Below are 18,048 nucleotides of genomic sequence, written 5' to 3' on the forward strand. Positions count from 1 at the left end.
ATTATTAATACTCTAAAAACATGCAAATTCCTACCTTTAACCTCCTCCGATTTTATATAAAGCACGTCTATATTATTTTATAAAGCGTAATGGGGTTGGGATGATGAGTTGCAATAGATTTATTTGAGTTGTAATTGTTTGGTCTGAGATTTTACAGGAGAAAAAAAATATAACATGGATAATCACAAGGGTGCTACAAGTGCTTTTGAAAGATACGCGGTAAGAACATGCATTAAGCCCCCCTTTCAAAACCACAAAAATTTAGGGCAAGTTGATTTTTTTTTTTTTTATTATTTCTTTGTTCAGTCCTTGTGCTGCTTTTGGTATTTTCCAAGGTAATTTTGCAACAAGGAGTCATAAAAACTCGGAAAAAAAAAATTAAGATCACAAAAGTAAAATTCTCCACGACATGTGATTGGTAAGGATCAAATGTTGAGCGCATCCAATACACTGATACAAACTACTAACTTGTCCAAAGTTCTGCAGAGGATATATAGAATCCAACATAGAAAGAAAAGACATCTTGACATCAACGATACAAACGAAAAGACTTAATATCGATACAAATTAACCTGTCTACAGCACTGCAGAGGATATCCGTTTAGTCCTGCTCCATTTGTGCAGAACTTCGCCAGAAACATCATAGAACACAACATCAACTTCATTTTGAGTAATTTGGACCGACATGAAACCTTGCCCGTCATAATAGAACTTCATTTCCTTCGGATCCCACCAGGTCACGTCGCCCCTCCATGCCTTTGACCCACCACCACTTGTCAAGAATTGAAGCGGGCTGCAACATTCAGTTAAAGCTTCAGTTTCGCATTTATGCCTACCTCCCCTTTCCTTTCGTTGTTTCTGTACCGTGAGTCACTTTTACACCTTTCCTTTAGGATTTACATTTGAGAATTTTATTTCTTATGTTTCAATCCTGGTTGGATTTAGGACTGAGAAGCCGACTATTTTTTATTCTGTAATCCAAGATTCATTGGAAATATCCATATATATATAAACTAATCAAGAATTTACCTTTCACTGCTGCTTATGTGTTCCAAGCAATGGTCATGTCCGTTTATATAAAGATCGACATTATTTGCCTGAAAATTAAAAGAATCGACGCTCAATAAAAGTTATCACTTGAGTCAATTAACTTCAGTTTGCTCAAAGAAAAGCTATCGAATTGTTCGCATAAATTAACACGTTTAATTTAATTTATGTAAGTAATTACCTGGAGGATCGGGAGGAGTTGTAAATTGAGCTCGACGGTGTTACCATGTTGTCCGGCACTCTTAATTGTATGGTGACCAACAACAATCTTCCATTTTGCAACGGATTCTTTCAGCGCCATGTCCAAATCCTACGACACGATTAAATATGTTTCGAAACAGTTATTATTTTGTTAATCATGCAGCTAATGGATTGCTCGAATTGTTACCTCCATGAGATTTGAAAGGTAACTCTTCCTCGGTAATATGCCACTCCAATCATACACATGGTCCTCTGGCTCGAGGAAGTATTTGTTGACGAAAGGAGTTGTGTCCACGAAGAAAAACTCAGCTATTTCTGCAGCAAGAAGTTTTTAAAATTGTTAAGATTATAATGTGAGTTTTAATTCCTGAAAAATGGAAGATTGAAGGGAGAGATTTACCGGTGTTGACGATAAATGATCTTAGGCAAAGCCATTTGCTATCCATTTCTCTAAGGACTGGACTCAATTGTGCCTCGACATCACCCCTGTAGTCATGGTTTCCCAGAACTGCAGCGTATAATACAGCAGAGCAGTAATTACGGTTTAAACCTTTTCATATCTACTATTCAATTAAAACAATAGTGGTTTAAATTCGAGATCATCAGCTATAAGGCGCCAGAGCTCAAGGGTGATGAGGCGTCAGAGGAGTGGAACGTCATCAAAGCATGTGGATAGAGCTGAGGAGTTTAGTCTTGCTGAACTTGACTGCTACTAACACGATGCTCAAAGCAAAAATTATTCACTAAATTATATTCGATATCTAGAGATATTTACCATTGTACCATTGCTTTTGCAGGCTAGGAGCTGTATAAATTCTCGTAAATGACTCATAAAAAGCTGGATCCTCCACGCCGTTTAATCCACCTTCGTAGAAATTATCTCCAGTTGAGATTATAAAATCAATGTCCAATTTCTCTCCCGTTATTCCCATCTGAAGATCACAAAAGGTGATTGCTAAATGAATAAATTAACTGAAATTATTTGATGGAAAATCTCATATAATATAATAGATATCGAAGACATTTTTTCTAATATTATCTTGGACATTTATAAGAGAAGACAGCGCAATCAATACAGAGCTTGAACTGGACAAGCAAAAGAAATCGTTTTTACGTTATTTCATTTCATTTTAATGATTTCAACCCGATTTTATTTATTTTTAAGATTTTAGAATTATTTCACACATTAAATATTTATTAACTTATAATTTACGAGTCATCATGATATTAACAACCTTAATTCATAACTATTAACACTATTAACACTTGAGGGGTTGTTTGGTATTTTTTTATAATAGTTATTTTTTAAAGTATTTTTTTTTAATTTTGATCCTATATCGTGTGTGGCAAGTTAATTGAGTTAACCCGAGTTAACTTGAGTTTTTTTTTTTTGATTTTTTATATATATTTTTTGATTTTATTATTTTTCATTAAAATATTTGTCCTTATTATGTTTTAAATTTTTATTACTATTTAGTTATTATTTGAATGAGTTTGTAAAATTAACTCAGATTGATTTAAATTTTTTTTTATTATTTTTTTTTTGAATTTTTGGTTTTTTTTACTAAGTTATCTTTTTGAATATTTTTTATCTCAGTCTTTTATTACTAATTGTTGGTTCTTCAAATTATTTAGAGTTTACTCTTTTCGGTGTTGTATTTTTTAAAGGTTTTATTTATTTATTTATTTTCATGATGTTAGGTTATTATATCTTAAACTTTACAAATCTTTTATTGTTTGTTTTTTAACAAATTCTTTCAGTTTCGTACCCTAAACCGTGTTATAATTAATTTAATTAAAGCTATTTCGGATTACGATCACTTAAATATTTTTTGTTTAGCATCGAATAAAATTTGGCTCTGCCTTTCACATAGCACGTGTGCTATCTAGATAAAAAAGCTGTCGATCTCAGACGTCCTTTGCGTTTCAATTGTACCTATAGGTTGGAAGTTTGGTGGCCAATAATAGTGGTCCCATCTGTTACACGTGGGGTCTCCTAACATGTCATGTAGGGGGATGGTATATGGAATCCACAAGGAATAATACTCTACAAACAACAAAGTTGTGGTAGAGAACAATAGCAAAAGGTCAATAACGACAATGCGTCGTCGTTTAATTGGAGGGACGCCCTTAAAAAATTACCGAGGGAATATCCCAACGTAAACGTTTCGGTTTCGGTGCCAAGGCTCGGAAGAATTTCCCCCAGAAAGGCCATGCACCAGTTCATCGCTAGCTTTATATATATTTGTTTACTCTAACTAGGGTTTCCTTTATTGGCTTTTATTAATTATTATTCTTCTCTCACTGCTCTTTCTGAAAGCTAGCACTGTTGATATTACTAATACTATGGTCGAAATCAATGAGAGGAGGATATTTTGATACAGATATGATGTGTTATAAGACTAGAATCTCCCGATTAAAAATCACAAGATAAAAAATGATACTCTTATAAGGCTGTTCATCGACGTCGGTCAATCTGTTTAAAATCAAAGCACTGATTCTTGCCTCTGCTAAAAAGAAAAAGAAGAAAAGAAAGGAAAAAAGGAAGCAATATTGATGTTTCTGAGAAAAAGACCATATATATTATATATAAAAGAAAAGGTTAGATAATGAATAACGGTGACGTGAATTCATCATTTTCTATATTATCAAAAGAAAATTCATCATTTTCTATACATCTACTTGTATGATACTGATTACTGGATGTATAAATATGTAATAAGAGGAGATTATATGTAATTGTGACCTGAAGAGCAACTTCGGTCTGGTTATATGCTCCTCTTCTTCCCCAGTCTCCAACAACCAGAAGGCTTAGAGATCCATCGGCTTTGGCAGCATGTTCGAATCGCTGAAGCTCAGCTGCAGAGAGAAGAGCAGCGAAACCTAGAAGAACAGTGGGCATGAGACTCAGAAGCACAAGACCAGACATGGCATGCAGTGCTGGGAGCGAAGGTGAGAACGAAGGGGAGAGAAATAGGGTGTATGTTTTGGTTGAAGGCACGGAACCTTTCCTCCGTAGACTTATATGCTTAATTCAAGTGGGGGCATTTGATTATAAAATTGAAGTTATACAAAACATGCAAATCTCCCCAAAAAACAAATAACAATTTAACACGTAGCAAATTATTAAGAATTCTTTGTGTGGTTCTTGTTTTTTATATTTTTATATATAAAAATGTTAAAGCATTCATATAAAATTATTTTAGGTATATCATCTAATAATTTAATTCTTGACAATAAAAATCTATCAATAAATTTATTACTTTTTAATTTCATGAAATATATTTTAACCAAAAACTTTCATTCTCAAACTTTTTATTCTATAAAAGCTCAATTGCTTATAGATTTTCCAAATAACATGAAAAAATTAATAATAAATATTTTTTTTTCTTTTTCATGAAAAAAAATCTAAAAGCTTAAAGAAAAATTTAGTACCTCAATAATGTAACATGTTAGAGGGTAATTTTACATAAAAAAACTTATTTCTTTTTATAAAAAAGTTTTAAATATAAAATTAATTAATCAATGAGTTTTTATAAATAATTCAAGTGTACCCATCCCGCGATATACTATTCACCAATTGATACTTCTTGAATATAATTTTTTATTTTTATCTTTATGGAAATTTTTTTCTTCATTTTCATAAATTATTTAAATTAGAGATGAACAAAAATTTTAAAAAACCGTACCTAAAATAATCAACTCTAATTTGAATTATGGTTGATTAATACATTTAAGGGAATTAAATATCAAATTATGGATATTTACGAAGTGCTTGGTGTTTGATGGATAAGCATACCTGTATTGGCAGGTTTTAAACATGACATTTAATAGATCAACACGTAACAATTGATACCTTTACAATGAATTTATCAACACATATGTTTGACAAAATTGAAATTAACAGCATTAAAGTTGATGTTATTGTACTCTAGAGAAAAATAGTAAACTAATTAAGCAGATTTTCAAATCTCATCCTAATTTCTAATGCTAAGATTTATTAGGGATAGTAAACATGTTGTTAATATATATTATGTTGATAACAAAAAGGTCCAGCAATAAAGTACTCGAAACTCTTGATGTAATAATTTAAACTTGATTAGGGGTGATTATTTTCTACTCGATTTAGTTTATATTAAAAAAAATTAACCAAAATTGAAAATTATATATTTTTTTAAAAAACTGAAATTGATTCAAATTGACCGGTTTTGGTTCGATTCGGTATTTTAGAAACAAAACAGGTTCAAATTGATTTGATTTGGTTTTTTGCTTTGGCTCGTTTTTTTTTTTTTTTTTTTTGTGTTTTTGTATTCGGTTTTAGGTTTATAAAATTAAAATCGAACCAAATCGTCAATTTTTTTAAAATTTTAATCGGTTTAATCTGTTTTTTTTTTACATAATTTGATTTTTTTTAATTTTATTAGTTTAATTGATTTTTTAATTTTTTTTGCTCATCCTTAACTTTGGTAACGCGTTATTTTTAATTTGGAAAAACTAATAAATATTGGATTGTTTTTTAGGAATATTATTTGTTTTCTTAGCAATTGGAGCGGGCCCATTTGGGAGATTTTATTGGTAATGAAGACGGTGCGCTGGGACCCACTTTGAAACTAAAAGCTTGATCCTATCCAATCACTAGCTGGCTTTCCAGAGTGGCATCCAACAAGTTCGCCTGTGCAATCATTTTACCCATCGCATGCAAAACGGCAATTAGCGCTCACGTTCAGCAATGCCCATTCATTAATATAACAATTAAGGATCTCTCGTCTTACGTAATGGTAATATCGGTTTTTAGTTTTTTTTTTTCTTCTTACTTTGCATTTTTTTCTAGAATGAACTCTCTCGTACTTTTGTTGGAGACAGCATACATAATTATTATATTTATCCTTTTTTTTTATATATATAAAAAATCTCTGTTTTACATTGTATTTTTTAGGTTTAAATTATTATTTTAATATTTTTAAATCGTTTTGATGTCAAAAATAAATTTTTAAAAATAAAAAAATATTATTTTAATGTATTTTCAAATAAAAAATACTTGAAGCAACATTTAACACTCTTAAAATTTTTTTTTTTCTATTTCATTTTTACTTCAAATTTGAAACTAGCTAGTAACTTACTGCTTATGATAGAATAATAAAAAAAGAAAAGATATGAATTCTTTTCTTACTAGATATATCACGTTTGGAGGGTTTTTTTTTTTTATATATAATACAATGTCATTGATACTAATGACAGTACGTTACTATTACAATTTTCATAAGAATAAAAAAAAATAAAGATGAAAATTGAACTCAATCAAAAGAAAAACAGGTCTAAAATCAAAGCAATAGCTATTGAGATTTTGATTAGCGTCTCGTTATCTCTATTAATTCAAAAGAATTTCAATTGTTTTTCTAAGTTACCAATTCAAAATCTTTCTTCACCTCCATTCATTTGATGGAGTTCTCGTTTTCATTATGTTGCAAGTAGCCAACAATTCGAGGCAGAAAAGATAGGCCACTGGTTGGTTGAAGATCTTACCTAATAACTATAAAACTGAAGATGGGCACTGCTTTTTCTTGTCATATGGAAAGCTTGTTTGCATTATTAGGGGACAATGCAGTATGGAAGCTGCAATCTGATAAGAGTGGACACTTGTCATTTCGCATTCAGTGTTAAAGTAGTTAGACTGTCGAGCTCTGGCTTCTATATATCACAGCTACTTTGTCGTCTCTCTTCCTGGGCAGGCATGGAAATACTTACGGGTCTTCAAATTAATTAAGAAGCCGAAACCGTACTTGTTTCGTAAGCTTCCTGACTCTCATTTCATTAATCTGAACGCACCAAGGTTAATTACCTCCAGCCCCATGTATCAAAGCTGGAGTTCATTTTATATATCTTGCTTAAAGGAATCAAATCATGATGCAAACAACTCAATCCAAATACGTAAATCTTTGATATAAATTGCAAATTAATTAATGCTGTGATTTTGCTATGTGTTTTTTCAACTCTTTTGTGTATCTCTACACGCATACGCATATGCATACGCATAAGCACTCACATGCATGCATATATATATATATATATATATATATATATATAGATATTCATGTTTCTCTTCCTCAATCTCTTTTGAGAGAAATTTATTCTCGAATTGGGATTTGCAATAGACACAAGAAAGAAATATTCCACCTAACGTAGACTCAACACAAGACTTGTTCTATTCAATCAACTCCCTTAAGAGTTATCATCTGATAGTCTCAATTTCTTTACAAATGTGTGATAAGGGAAAAAAAAAAAAAAACTACTTGCTGATTACCACCATTGCTTTCCTTGTTAACAAAAAGAACAAGAAACTAAAATCGGTGCCAAAGTTCAATAAGGAAAAAGAACCCAACTCTCCTTTTTAATCCATTACACAGCACCCAGAATGAAACTCAAGCAACTCAAATGTGCCGTAACATCACCGCTACTCCTGCTTAGCCGTCAAGCTGCCACAAGAAACATGAAATTACTACCCCCCCCCCCCCCCCTGCACGTTCATCACTGACTCTAGATTCCAAAAATCCTGTCAAGCCACTTTTTTTTTTTTCCCTGATAGGAAATATATATATTTTCAATACTATTCTAGAGCGAGAACATTATAGAATCAATAATGTGAGTGTGTATCCACTGAAGTAAATGTTGCGAATTCGTTGCCATCTCTTTCCAATACCCACTTCCAGAGGATAAAATTATTTCCTTGAAGGTGGCATTTTCTTGCACCATACCGGCTGTTTCCTGTCCAAAATCTAGAGTACAGCTTCCATCTTTGAGTATCCATCGGCACCCACCATATCCACAAAATATATAAATATATAATGATGTTCCTAATTAAAAATTATACAATACAGAGAATGACAGCGAAGAAATTGAATGCTTGAAGTGTTGTTGTGTTATGCGCCGCAGAATCAAGAGAAATCCCTGACATGTATGTTTGTTCCTTTTCGCCTTCCAAACAGACAATTCACTACAAATGCACAACATTTTGCAATCAAGCAAGTGATAGAAATGGACTCGCCCTCCAAAAGGGAGCGCATATTTGTTGATAAAACGAGGGAAAGACAACTAATTATCAAAATGGTTTGGCATTATCCAGCAAAGAGAAACTGCTACCCCGGTTCTACAAATGATGAGATGAGAGCCGGGGAACTAGGGAGGAGGAGAAGTGAAAGATCCAAGATAAATAAATTAACACAGGGATATAAAATATCTCGATATTGAGACGCATTTGGTTTATAACTCAGCTAGATGGCACAAAAGAATCCATATAACAAAATCTCAACCTAGAGGTTTACTTCTTGAACGTTCGTGTCAAATCCAAACAAGTTGAATTCAATATTCTTATCTGGTTTAATTTAATTCTAGATTGAATTAAGTTGTAGAACGCATCAAAGTCTTGAGCACAAAACTGTAGCATGCACTGCTGGAGTGTATGTAAGAAACTGTAGTTAATTTTGTTGTCACATAAAATTGAACTTTGGACTACCGTGTGAATTATTTTAACCACAAAAACCTAACCTGCAGCATTCGATCCTGGCTTACAAAATTACTCTTCAAGCAGAACGCATCAGATTGTCAACTTCCACTTTTATACGCGTGTATGGCTGAAGCTCTCACTAGTGACCTGTAGTTACTGATATAATTGAAATACAGTGCTTGAATAAATTTTCTGTAAGAACTTATCTAGTTTGAGGAAGAAGCCATTTCAAGCAATTGCGTTGCTATTACTAGTAGTTCCTGTGTTTTGCCATCTTCAGCCGCAACTGCACCAACTTCGGAAGCAATTATGCAAAACCCTTATCCTCCAGCAACTTCGATTGTCTGAGAGGCATATTTTCATCCAGACAAAAAAGTATATGAGAGAAAATATAAATATGAAAAAGCATATAGGAAAATACCCCAGCTATGCGAGGATTAATGAATCAATCATCCCTTGATTTTAAAATGGCTCTTATAAAAATTGCCATTATCACAACCTCTGCATCAGCTCCTGTTATACCAATTTTTACAATGTCATTTTAGTGGTGATCGGTATAGATAACATTAAATTGGGTGTCATAAAATAAGCATCGAAATATTAATAAACATGCTGCTACACGTAGTAGCAATTTTTGAACTACTACCATCAAAATATTATATTGAAGGCACTTAGTAAATAGAATTTTCAAGAGATTGTATAGTAAAAAAACAGTGCTCACTCAACCTTCTTCCCAGTCTATATCATCCCCTCCAGAGGCTGGTGACCATGTAGCTACCATCAACTCCCACACACGTTTTAATGGTGATTCTTTTCATTCAATAGAATTCTTATTCTATCAGGAAAACAAAATGAATCATGGTATCACCCATGGAGGGCACAATGAGTGCCCCGGGGGATGGGGGTCTACTTGCTAAATATGCATGGAGATGGCCTGACCATGTTTCAAGGATACAGATGTGGATAGGCATCTCTGTGGAATATGTGGAGATATTTAGATCATTATTTCTCTGCCACTAAATTCCTTTTTCACTCATTATTAAAAAGAAAAGAGGATGGGAAAGAGGATGGGAAAATATCCAGAGCAGATTATTAATATTTTTTCTATCTGGGCTAAATTGAGGAGACCGCTTAACATTATTGAGCAAGGATCTATTTCATTCGAGATGTATCCTCATAGTGCAAACAAAATTGCTGTTATGTCTTGCCTATCAGAAAGCTTAATACTTATTTAGGGTTATTTGTTTTGGAGCTTTGACAGCCAAAATTATTGATTTTTAAAGTTCAAGACTCCAAATAAACTCTGAAAATTAACAAGTATAACAAGCCTTTCTTGTTCTGCTTGTTAGAGCAATCACTATAACTTGCTTGGTATTACGTTAATTAAAGTAGGATTCTTTCTTAAAGGGTTGTATAACTAGTACCACTCAATTTACATCATAAACCTAGGCAATTTTTGCCATGGCTTGCTAGTCGAAGGTAACAATTGATTTTAATTTGGCTAACTCGTGCAAAAGAACCTGACAACGAATTCAGAATAATCAGAATTTGGAAGATATGAATAATATCAACCAAAAATATTCAACCTTGTTGGAAATTTTGCAGTTTCTCGGTATCCTAAATTCTTATCATGATTTCAGGAAGCTTGCCGAGTCCATGGATTATTTATCAAATTTATTCTGCAGGATTAATATTCTCAGACAATATTGATACAGACAGCTAAATCAACATCAGACCCCATCCTTTTGTCAAAAATAAGCTAACAACCAACCAACTACACAAATTAAAGATTTTGTGTGGTTGATGGAGAAATTTTATGATTGACAAGCCAGGAACAAGGATGGATAAAAACCCCCCATCCAGTTCTTTTCAACTTCGCATGCACTGCTTTCGGTTGATATGTCGAATTCCAGAGTCGTTGTTCGATGTCAAGGAAACAGCTTGTCATGTTCTATATCATTCATACTCGGTATGTCAAACTACTTGTCAGGAATCCACACAGTAGATAACACAATTCCACGGAAGAGATCTAGAGCTAGTACTTAGAGCCTAAGAGGGAAAGAAGGAAGGCCCTGTAGTGACCTGATGTCTCTGAATGAACAACTTCAGGTAATGGTCTTTTGTACTTCTTCAAGAACTCTTCCTCGATCTTCTGCAGATCAATCTCTGCCCTCGTAACCAGTATCCTGATTAGAGTACTATCGTCTGTACCCAAACCTTTCGTTGCCTTGCGCAACACCTGTAGAGCCATTCAATGATGAGACTATTTGTTGACAAATAAGGAGATTTCAATTGCTAACTACCAAAAGCTTCAAACTGTGTTAATATATAGATTATAAATGAGATAGGTTAATTAGTGTGATGATACCGTTGCATAGTGCTTTGTTGGATCAACAGCATATTGCAAAATTGTTAGAAGGGCATACTTGAAATTCCCTGATGCTTCTCTTTTAATTGTCTGCAGCAAGTTCAGCACGGTCATGAAGTGCCACAGGAAGAATATGGAAGTAAAAGTAGATAAAACACAACACAGTGCAGATGAAACTATACCTTTCTCAGTTCCTTTCCAAACATTTTATGGTAAACAGAAGCAAGGGCAATCAAATGTGCAGAGCTTCTTTCAGTGAAAATCTGAATGAAAGTGCTCTCATCCATTCCAGATTTCTTCACCCCAATTTTGTTGATAACTTTAGCATCATCCTCTACCAACACACTATCAATTTCTGGGCCATCGTATCGTGTTATTGCTATAAATGCGAGTAGCAACTATCAAAAGAAAAGAAGAGAGAGAATCAAACCACAATAAATTTTGAAAATTGAAATCCCAAAAAGGGTGTCTTTGAAGGAACTAGACGATACTTCATCTTCAACCTAATTAACCCACAAACTTTACAGCGTATTTTTATACCAATCTCATGATATTTTCCAGGCCAGCATTCAGGGAAGGTGCTCGTATCAGAGCTATAAAATTCTTATAATGCACGATTACAGAGAGAAAGAAGGAGGACCTAACCTTTTTATGATCATCGGATGTGTGACACCCAATGTCATACTCAAGTCGCGTGCCAAAAGTAGGAGAGTAAACTTGCTTAATCTGTCGAATCTGGGATGAAGTGCGGGTACATATGATTTCAGTGGCAGCTTTGACATCAATAATAGGTCCTGTCAAAGCCTGTCTCAATGTTGTAACATCCCGTTCTGTGGGACTTTTCATCCATAATAAAACTGCTTTCTGAAAATTAAAAATATAACAGGATCAGGACCTCATTCAATAGAACTGGCTAGCTTTGCCAGGCGTTACGTACCTTGAGATGGCCGTGAAAGAATAATCGCAAAACTCTGTGGATATAAATTGACTCCAAATTAAGTTTCTGTCCTAGCTAGATGTACGTACCTTGAGGTGGCCGTGAAGCTCATGAGCCAATTGTTTTTTGAGGTCATCAGAGAACAAGGTCTCGTATTCTTGTTGAATTCTATCACGTTGAGATGCATTTCTAAGTGCAAGAATATTGAAAACTACGGCAGCATCACAGCCTAATCCTGATTTTAAAGATAATAGAAGAGTTAATGCAATGCCATTAATGTTTTCTAACATTTTAGGTGGAGATTAGGAGGTGAGATTAACAAAGATCAAGAAGCTATCTATCTAGCTATATATATATGACATGCGATAAAAATTGGGAAATTAATAAGAAAACAACAAAATGTAAAGAAGTTTTACTACGTAGAGACCTTTGAAAGCACGGCTTAGTTGCTCGGCATCATCACGTGAAGATTTTTGCATTGAAGGTTTTGTGGAGGTTGTCATCTCTCTTTTTCGGGAGCTTGTTCTTTGAATATCGAAACGATTGAGTAAACAATCCTTCTTTCTTTTTTTTCTTTTTTCTGTGGAAGAAGAATGCTGTCAAAATATATATATGGCAGAACAAAAGTCTGGTGAATAAGAAATTGAACGAAGAAATGAAGTTAGATCGCTTAATAAGAAGCAAATTAATAACTAGTCATTCCAGAAAAAAGAAGCCAACCAGCTAATTCTTATCTGTCAACTAAATATCGAGGCAATTTAGGATGATTCTGGCATATCTACATTTAAATAACACAAAAGTATTCTTGGTTCACAAAAAAAAAAAAAAAAAAAATGTATTCCTCGGGGAGGCCTAGAAATAGCAATAGATTGGGCGGTACCTGGACCTCACCATGTTTTTTTTTTTTTTTTCAAATAAAATATTATTACATAACTTACAATAATCCTAATTCATTTTATGTATACCCAACAAAATCACATCCTAAAAAGTAAAATAATAATAATAATAATAATTTTAATAAATTATTAACTAGCTAGCGTTTCACGTCCATTTCCTTATCCTCATCAACCAAATTCATTATGGACCACAAAAGTTATTGCCCCTCCCTTTGGCATAGCTCATTTGTGTAATTTATGCTTGTTTATTTTTGTATTTTTAAAAGTATTTTTTTAAAAAATTAAAGATTTTTTTTATTTTTTTTCTTTAAATAAATTTTAAAAAAATAAAAAATATTATTATAATACATTCATAAATAAAAAATACTTAAAAAAAACAATTCAATTTATAATAACTTACTTGTAATAAAAAACAGGTTTATGTATGGATGCTGTAGAAGTTAGCAATTCAAAAGTTCACTGGCCGGCCACGTGTTGAAATCTTATCCAGACGATGCCGGATGTAAGAAATTAATCTTAAGGGAGTTTTGTCATCAAGCATCTATACTGTTGTGATCTTCGCAAATTAATATAAAACTACTCAGACAATATATGTGGAGGATATATTTACTTTTCAGATGACTGGATCAAGAGTCACCGTCATCTCTAAAATATATCCTAGCATGCGTTCTATAATATTATTTGCTTAATATTGTTCAACAACTATACAATCATATAGAATTGGCATACGCCAACAGACACCCATATATAATTTCTTAATTTTAACCCACTTGGGATTTTAAACTCTATTTTCCTGAATCTTGTCTGTGATTATATTATATATCCAAAATAATAATAATAATAAAACAAATAATATATCATGCCCACACCAGTTTATCCATCGTGGACTGCTCTCTAGCTGGCTACTTGTTGTCATATGTTCTTCGTTTTACATTTTCAATCTTCTTTTCTTTGAAATTAGATCTTAAATACATGTTTAATTAGATTAATTAGTGAATCAAATTTGATTCTTAGACTGCGCTAATCATTGGAAGTTGCTACATTGTATTTTTCTTGGAAAAAAATCTTCATAATTGTAGACTAAAACAAGCATTGAATTTATAATCCAACGAAAATGAAAGGATGACTAGGACAATATCTGATCTCTAATACAATCACATGGAGATCTGTAAACAAACAGCACTGTACACTCATCAGCAGATTCAGAGAAACTAACAGAAGCTTCTGAATCCCTTTTTCTTCTTTCTGTATAATTAGACAATATAATATAAATCACGTACTTTATGTGGGTGTATACATACATAAATATATGTGTGTGGTTACTGATTGATGTATCTTTTTTTATAATTGGAAGCTTGATCTGCTCTTACGTAGATATCGATCGGATAATGGCATCTCATATTTGGTCGTTATTTGATGGATAATTCAAACCTCTCTGAAAGGAAGAATTTTTGAAGCCCTTTTAAGGTGCTTGAAACCTGAACTTCTGCAGTAAACATGGCCTTGACTGGTCTATGATCAGACAAGTTTGACTCACCTCTAGTGTACACATGTTGCTGTAGCCCCTCCCCGTGCCAAATAATCCGATCGCACCTGTATTAAACAAGAATGGAAGGCAAAAACTCAACTTCATACGAGTTTTAGTTCCACCAAAGTATTTGTGAAACATGTATATATATAAATGAACTCTAAATCAGGAGATTAATTTGTTGATAATTAGGTCATTACCACGCAGGGGCACGCCACTTTCCACCTCTTTGGCCTTCAGCACATCCAAAATATACATTTGATTTCAGGCAATATTTGTAAGTGGGAGCAAATTTGATGAGTCCTTCCTGCCAACCTTCAAATACTTGTCCTTTTACGAGCCCCATCCTTAGCTTCATTAATTTCCGTGAAAACAAAAGATTTCAAGCCTTATATAACAAAAAAGTTTAAGTATCTTATATTTAATTTTATTAATTAAAATAAAAATAGTAAGACACGTTTGGTCGTTTAATTAATACGAAGTTAAAACACCATCTTTGTGATAATATTATTCTCTAAAAAAAAAGAGTTTAAAAGCTTTGATTTTTTTTTAATGAAAATAGAAGAACTCTATCAGAGAAGAAAGGTAATGCAGAGCAGGTCATCAAGAGAAAGAAACTATGGAAGCAAAAGCAGCAAAGATTGACTCTGAATATCTATACCTGATCATTGTCTAGCAATGCATTCCATTCTTTTCTATCCACCAATAATCGAGTTGTTGCTTCTGGTAGAGAAACTCTATAGTTCAAATCTCCAAGCAAAATTACTCGGCTGCGGAAATTCTATCAGGAAAATTTAGCTGACGCTCAAATATTACAATATTTATCTAATAAAGTAGCTTTTACAGTCTTAACGAAAAATCTTAACTTCATTAGGGAGTCAACTGTGCTCTAAGAAAAGGCTTAATTAGACACACAAAAACACACACACAAAATAAATATATAGATGGTTAATTTACAAACGTATGAATCAACCCTCCGAGCGGTTTGGCTACCGACTATAGGGAGCCCACTTCCTCTCTTTCTTTCTTTGTTTTTTTTTTTAAAAAAAAAACTACCGACAAATTTAAAATACAGTAAACGGAAAGCAATTTACATAATATATAATTAAAAAGTGATTTTATAATTTTTGAAGGCATGGGCATTAAGCCCATGATGCCGGAAAATTCAAAGTTGGAAGATGGCAATATTTTGACTCTTATTTTATTTTATTTTTATCATTGTCTCATTTTTTTGGTTAGCAGTGTGACCAACATCATTAATTATATATTTTTTCGAATAATTAAACATTGATTAGGAAGGTATGTTATAAATTAACTATCAACATATATATAACGAATTGGTTTGGACGGTTTCAAAAATCTAAAACCTAATTCACGTACTCATGATCTAGAATATTTCGCGCCAAATCAAGCGAAGGGCGTCTATGGAAGCTTGTTCGAGAAAATATTTCGGCTACGTCAGAATTTCTAAGCTTTTCATCTCCCTCTCTACCTCCTGAAGCTAGATGACTGCACACAAAGCAGAAGCTTGTTTCATGTAACCGAAATCTAACCGACACAGATCCCTGCGAAGTCAAGTTTTAGAGAGGAAAACGAAATATAAGAAGTTGCTCTAGAAAGTTGGGAATTGTAACACATGGTCAACTCTTGTAAATATTGTTGCCGAAATAATCAAATTAATGGGATCCTGTGATTTAGCTGATTAATGATAGATGTTGGCATTAAATTACCTCGGTTAATTAAAACCCAGTTAGAGAAGAAAACAATTGAAGAAAATAAACATGATTAAGATGTCTAAATAGTACCTTGTTTCCTAGGCCCATGATGCCACAGCCTACACAAGAAACGCTAGGATGCCGGACGTAAGGACGGAGATCACTTCGAATCCATACTGATATTAATATCCCGACCATCTGTTTACAAATGACACACCGGAAGTCTTCAGGAATGCTGCTTTCGAATACTGCCTTTTCATCTTCGATGACAGAGGTTTTTTGTGCTCTTATACCTAGCTGCTTGTGGTTGTATTTCTGTTTTTCTAGGCAATACTGAATCTTCTTGTTCAATGCTTCTCTAATCAATGAATTCCATTTCATTGAGACTTTACTATTTTCAGAACCTAAAACATTCGATGCTCTTAGAGGCACAATCTCTTGAAACCTGATAAAAGAATAATTAAAAAAAAAAATAACGTAAGAAGAATATTATTTATTAATGGAAACTACCGATTTGCTAAACTTCCTTGTCAAAACTCACACTTACCCGAAAACGTATATGTCGCAAATATTATTGGGAGTATCTAGCCAATCGGAAATATCCAAATCTTCCTGTGGTGCAATCCCGCCAACATTCCATGTGCTGACGAAAACACTTAATTTACAATCAAAGAAAAAAAAAGGTATATAAGATTTAAGGATCAAATTAACTTTATATATATATATATATTAATTAGAAAATGATAGAGATTATAAGATGTCTGCTTAGTTACTTGTAGTCGTGGAAGTTGTCCTTGCGGATGGTGTTATCGCTCAACGATGGTTGACCTAAGCTTGAAATATCCAGCAAGCTACAGGTTCTTGAGTCACCTGGAAAATCTGCCACAAAGTTGCTGCTGCTCAATCTCTTTCCAAGGATCTTGTTAGCTACTAATCTTGGCCACATGACCTGGAAACGTAAAGAGCTAAATAAATAATTAAGTACACGAATGAAAACACACACGACGATTGTTTTTAGCGTAGGAAGAGTACAATGACGAAGGAGAGTTACAGAACTATCGTAAGAAGTTGATGTTTGTGAGGGCTCACTTCTTGGATTTCTGCCGCAGCGCATAGAGAGGAGGGGGGGGGGGGGTGAAGATAAGAGCGTGAGAAAGGGTTTGGATAGACAAGGCCAAAAGAGATAAAAAGAAGGTGCAGAGAGATAAATCATGCTGAGGGATGAAGAGAGAGACCTCTGCAAGTTGGCTAGGAAGCAGCAATTCCTCTGACGTGAGTCGATCGTGATGCGCCTGGCTTCAATTTTGTTTGCTTAATTACTTTGATAACTTGATTTCCTCAATTGTTAATCATGTGATTCAGAAAGAGAGAGACGGAAGCAGAGAGAGAGAGAGGAAAACATTGGTCTCGTTGCAGGGATTAAATTTCCAGTTTAATGGGTTGATTTTGATTTGAAAGATATCATAAGTTTTCTCACGGATTAGTTAAAGAACCTAAGGTGGTGCAAGTGGGTGTGGGTCCATGAACAAAAATACTTAAAATTTTATGAATAATTACTGTAAACTTTAGATGGCATGGCAATTGGGATATTGTCAATTGAATACTATTTGTCGGACCAATTTGTATTTTAAAATAACTTTCCAGGTTATCATAGCCACGTTAGCAACATGGTTCCAACTTGGAGAGGCATGTCTATTCCCTTGGCCAATAGGATGATCCCTGAACGACCGCATGATAAGGCTGTTTGGAATTATGTTTTAAATAATATTTTATAAAAAATTTAAAGAATTTATTTAAAATTAGGTTTTTTTATATTTATTTATCATTTTAATGTATTGATATTAAAAATAATTTT

The 18,048-nt window shown here is 33.3% G+C and overlaps 3 protein-coding genes across 4 annotated transcripts; all 3 read right to left on the minus strand.

Moving 5' to 3' along the window:
- Positions 1–378: 378 nt before the first annotated feature.
- LOC118054590 (purple acid phosphatase 3) lies at positions 379–4,256 on the minus strand. 2 transcript variants are annotated; one of them, XM_035066229.2, is made up of 7 exons: positions 3,995–4,256; positions 2,024–2,180; positions 1,649–1,756; positions 1,436–1,563; positions 1,229–1,357; positions 1,030–1,097; positions 379–793 (listed from the first exon to the last, which is right to left on the minus strand). In XM_035066229.2, exons 1-7 carry the CDS (start codon positions 4,175–4,177, stop codon positions 577–579), a joined length of 990 nt encoding a protein of 329 aa, XP_034922120.1. In that variant the 5' UTR covers positions 4,178–4,256; the 3' UTR covers positions 379–576. The 2 variants fall into 2 exon arrangements, with proteins under 2 accessions (XP_034922120.1, XP_034922123.1); XM_035066232.2 differs by having other exon boundaries at positions 771–882.
- Positions 4,257–10,713: 6,457 nt separating this feature from the next.
- On the minus strand, positions 10,714–12,557 carry LOC118054604 (annexin D5). Its single transcript, XM_035066241.1, has 6 exons — positions 12,482–12,557; positions 12,144–12,289; positions 11,763–11,981; positions 11,300–11,515; positions 11,118–11,207; positions 10,714–10,988 (listed from the first exon to the last, which is right to left on the minus strand). Exons 1-6 carry the CDS (start codon positions 12,555–12,557, stop codon positions 10,785–10,787), a joined length of 951 nt encoding a protein of 316 aa, XP_034922132.1. The 3' UTR covers positions 10,714–10,784.
- A 1,479-nt stretch (positions 12,558–14,036) lies between these two features.
- On the minus strand, positions 14,037–17,224 carry LOC118054615 (type IV inositol polyphosphate 5-phosphatase 9). The gene is made up of 7 exons (XM_035066252.1): positions 16,967–17,224; positions 16,741–16,848; positions 16,284–16,638; positions 15,859–16,043; positions 15,140–15,248; positions 14,679–14,830; positions 14,037–14,543 (listed from the first exon to the last, which is right to left on the minus strand). Exons 1-7 carry the CDS (start codon positions 17,137–17,139, stop codon positions 14,360–14,362), a joined length of 1,266 nt encoding a protein of 421 aa, XP_034922143.1. The 5' UTR covers positions 17,140–17,224; the 3' UTR covers positions 14,037–14,359.
- Between the last annotated feature and the right edge of the window lie 824 nt (positions 17,225–18,048).

This window comes from Populus alba, chromosome 8 (assembly GCF_005239225.2).
Source record: "Populus alba chromosome 8, ASM523922v2, whole genome shotgun sequence".
NCBI lineage: Eukaryota > Viridiplantae > Streptophyta > Magnoliopsida > Malpighiales > Salicaceae > Populus > Populus alba.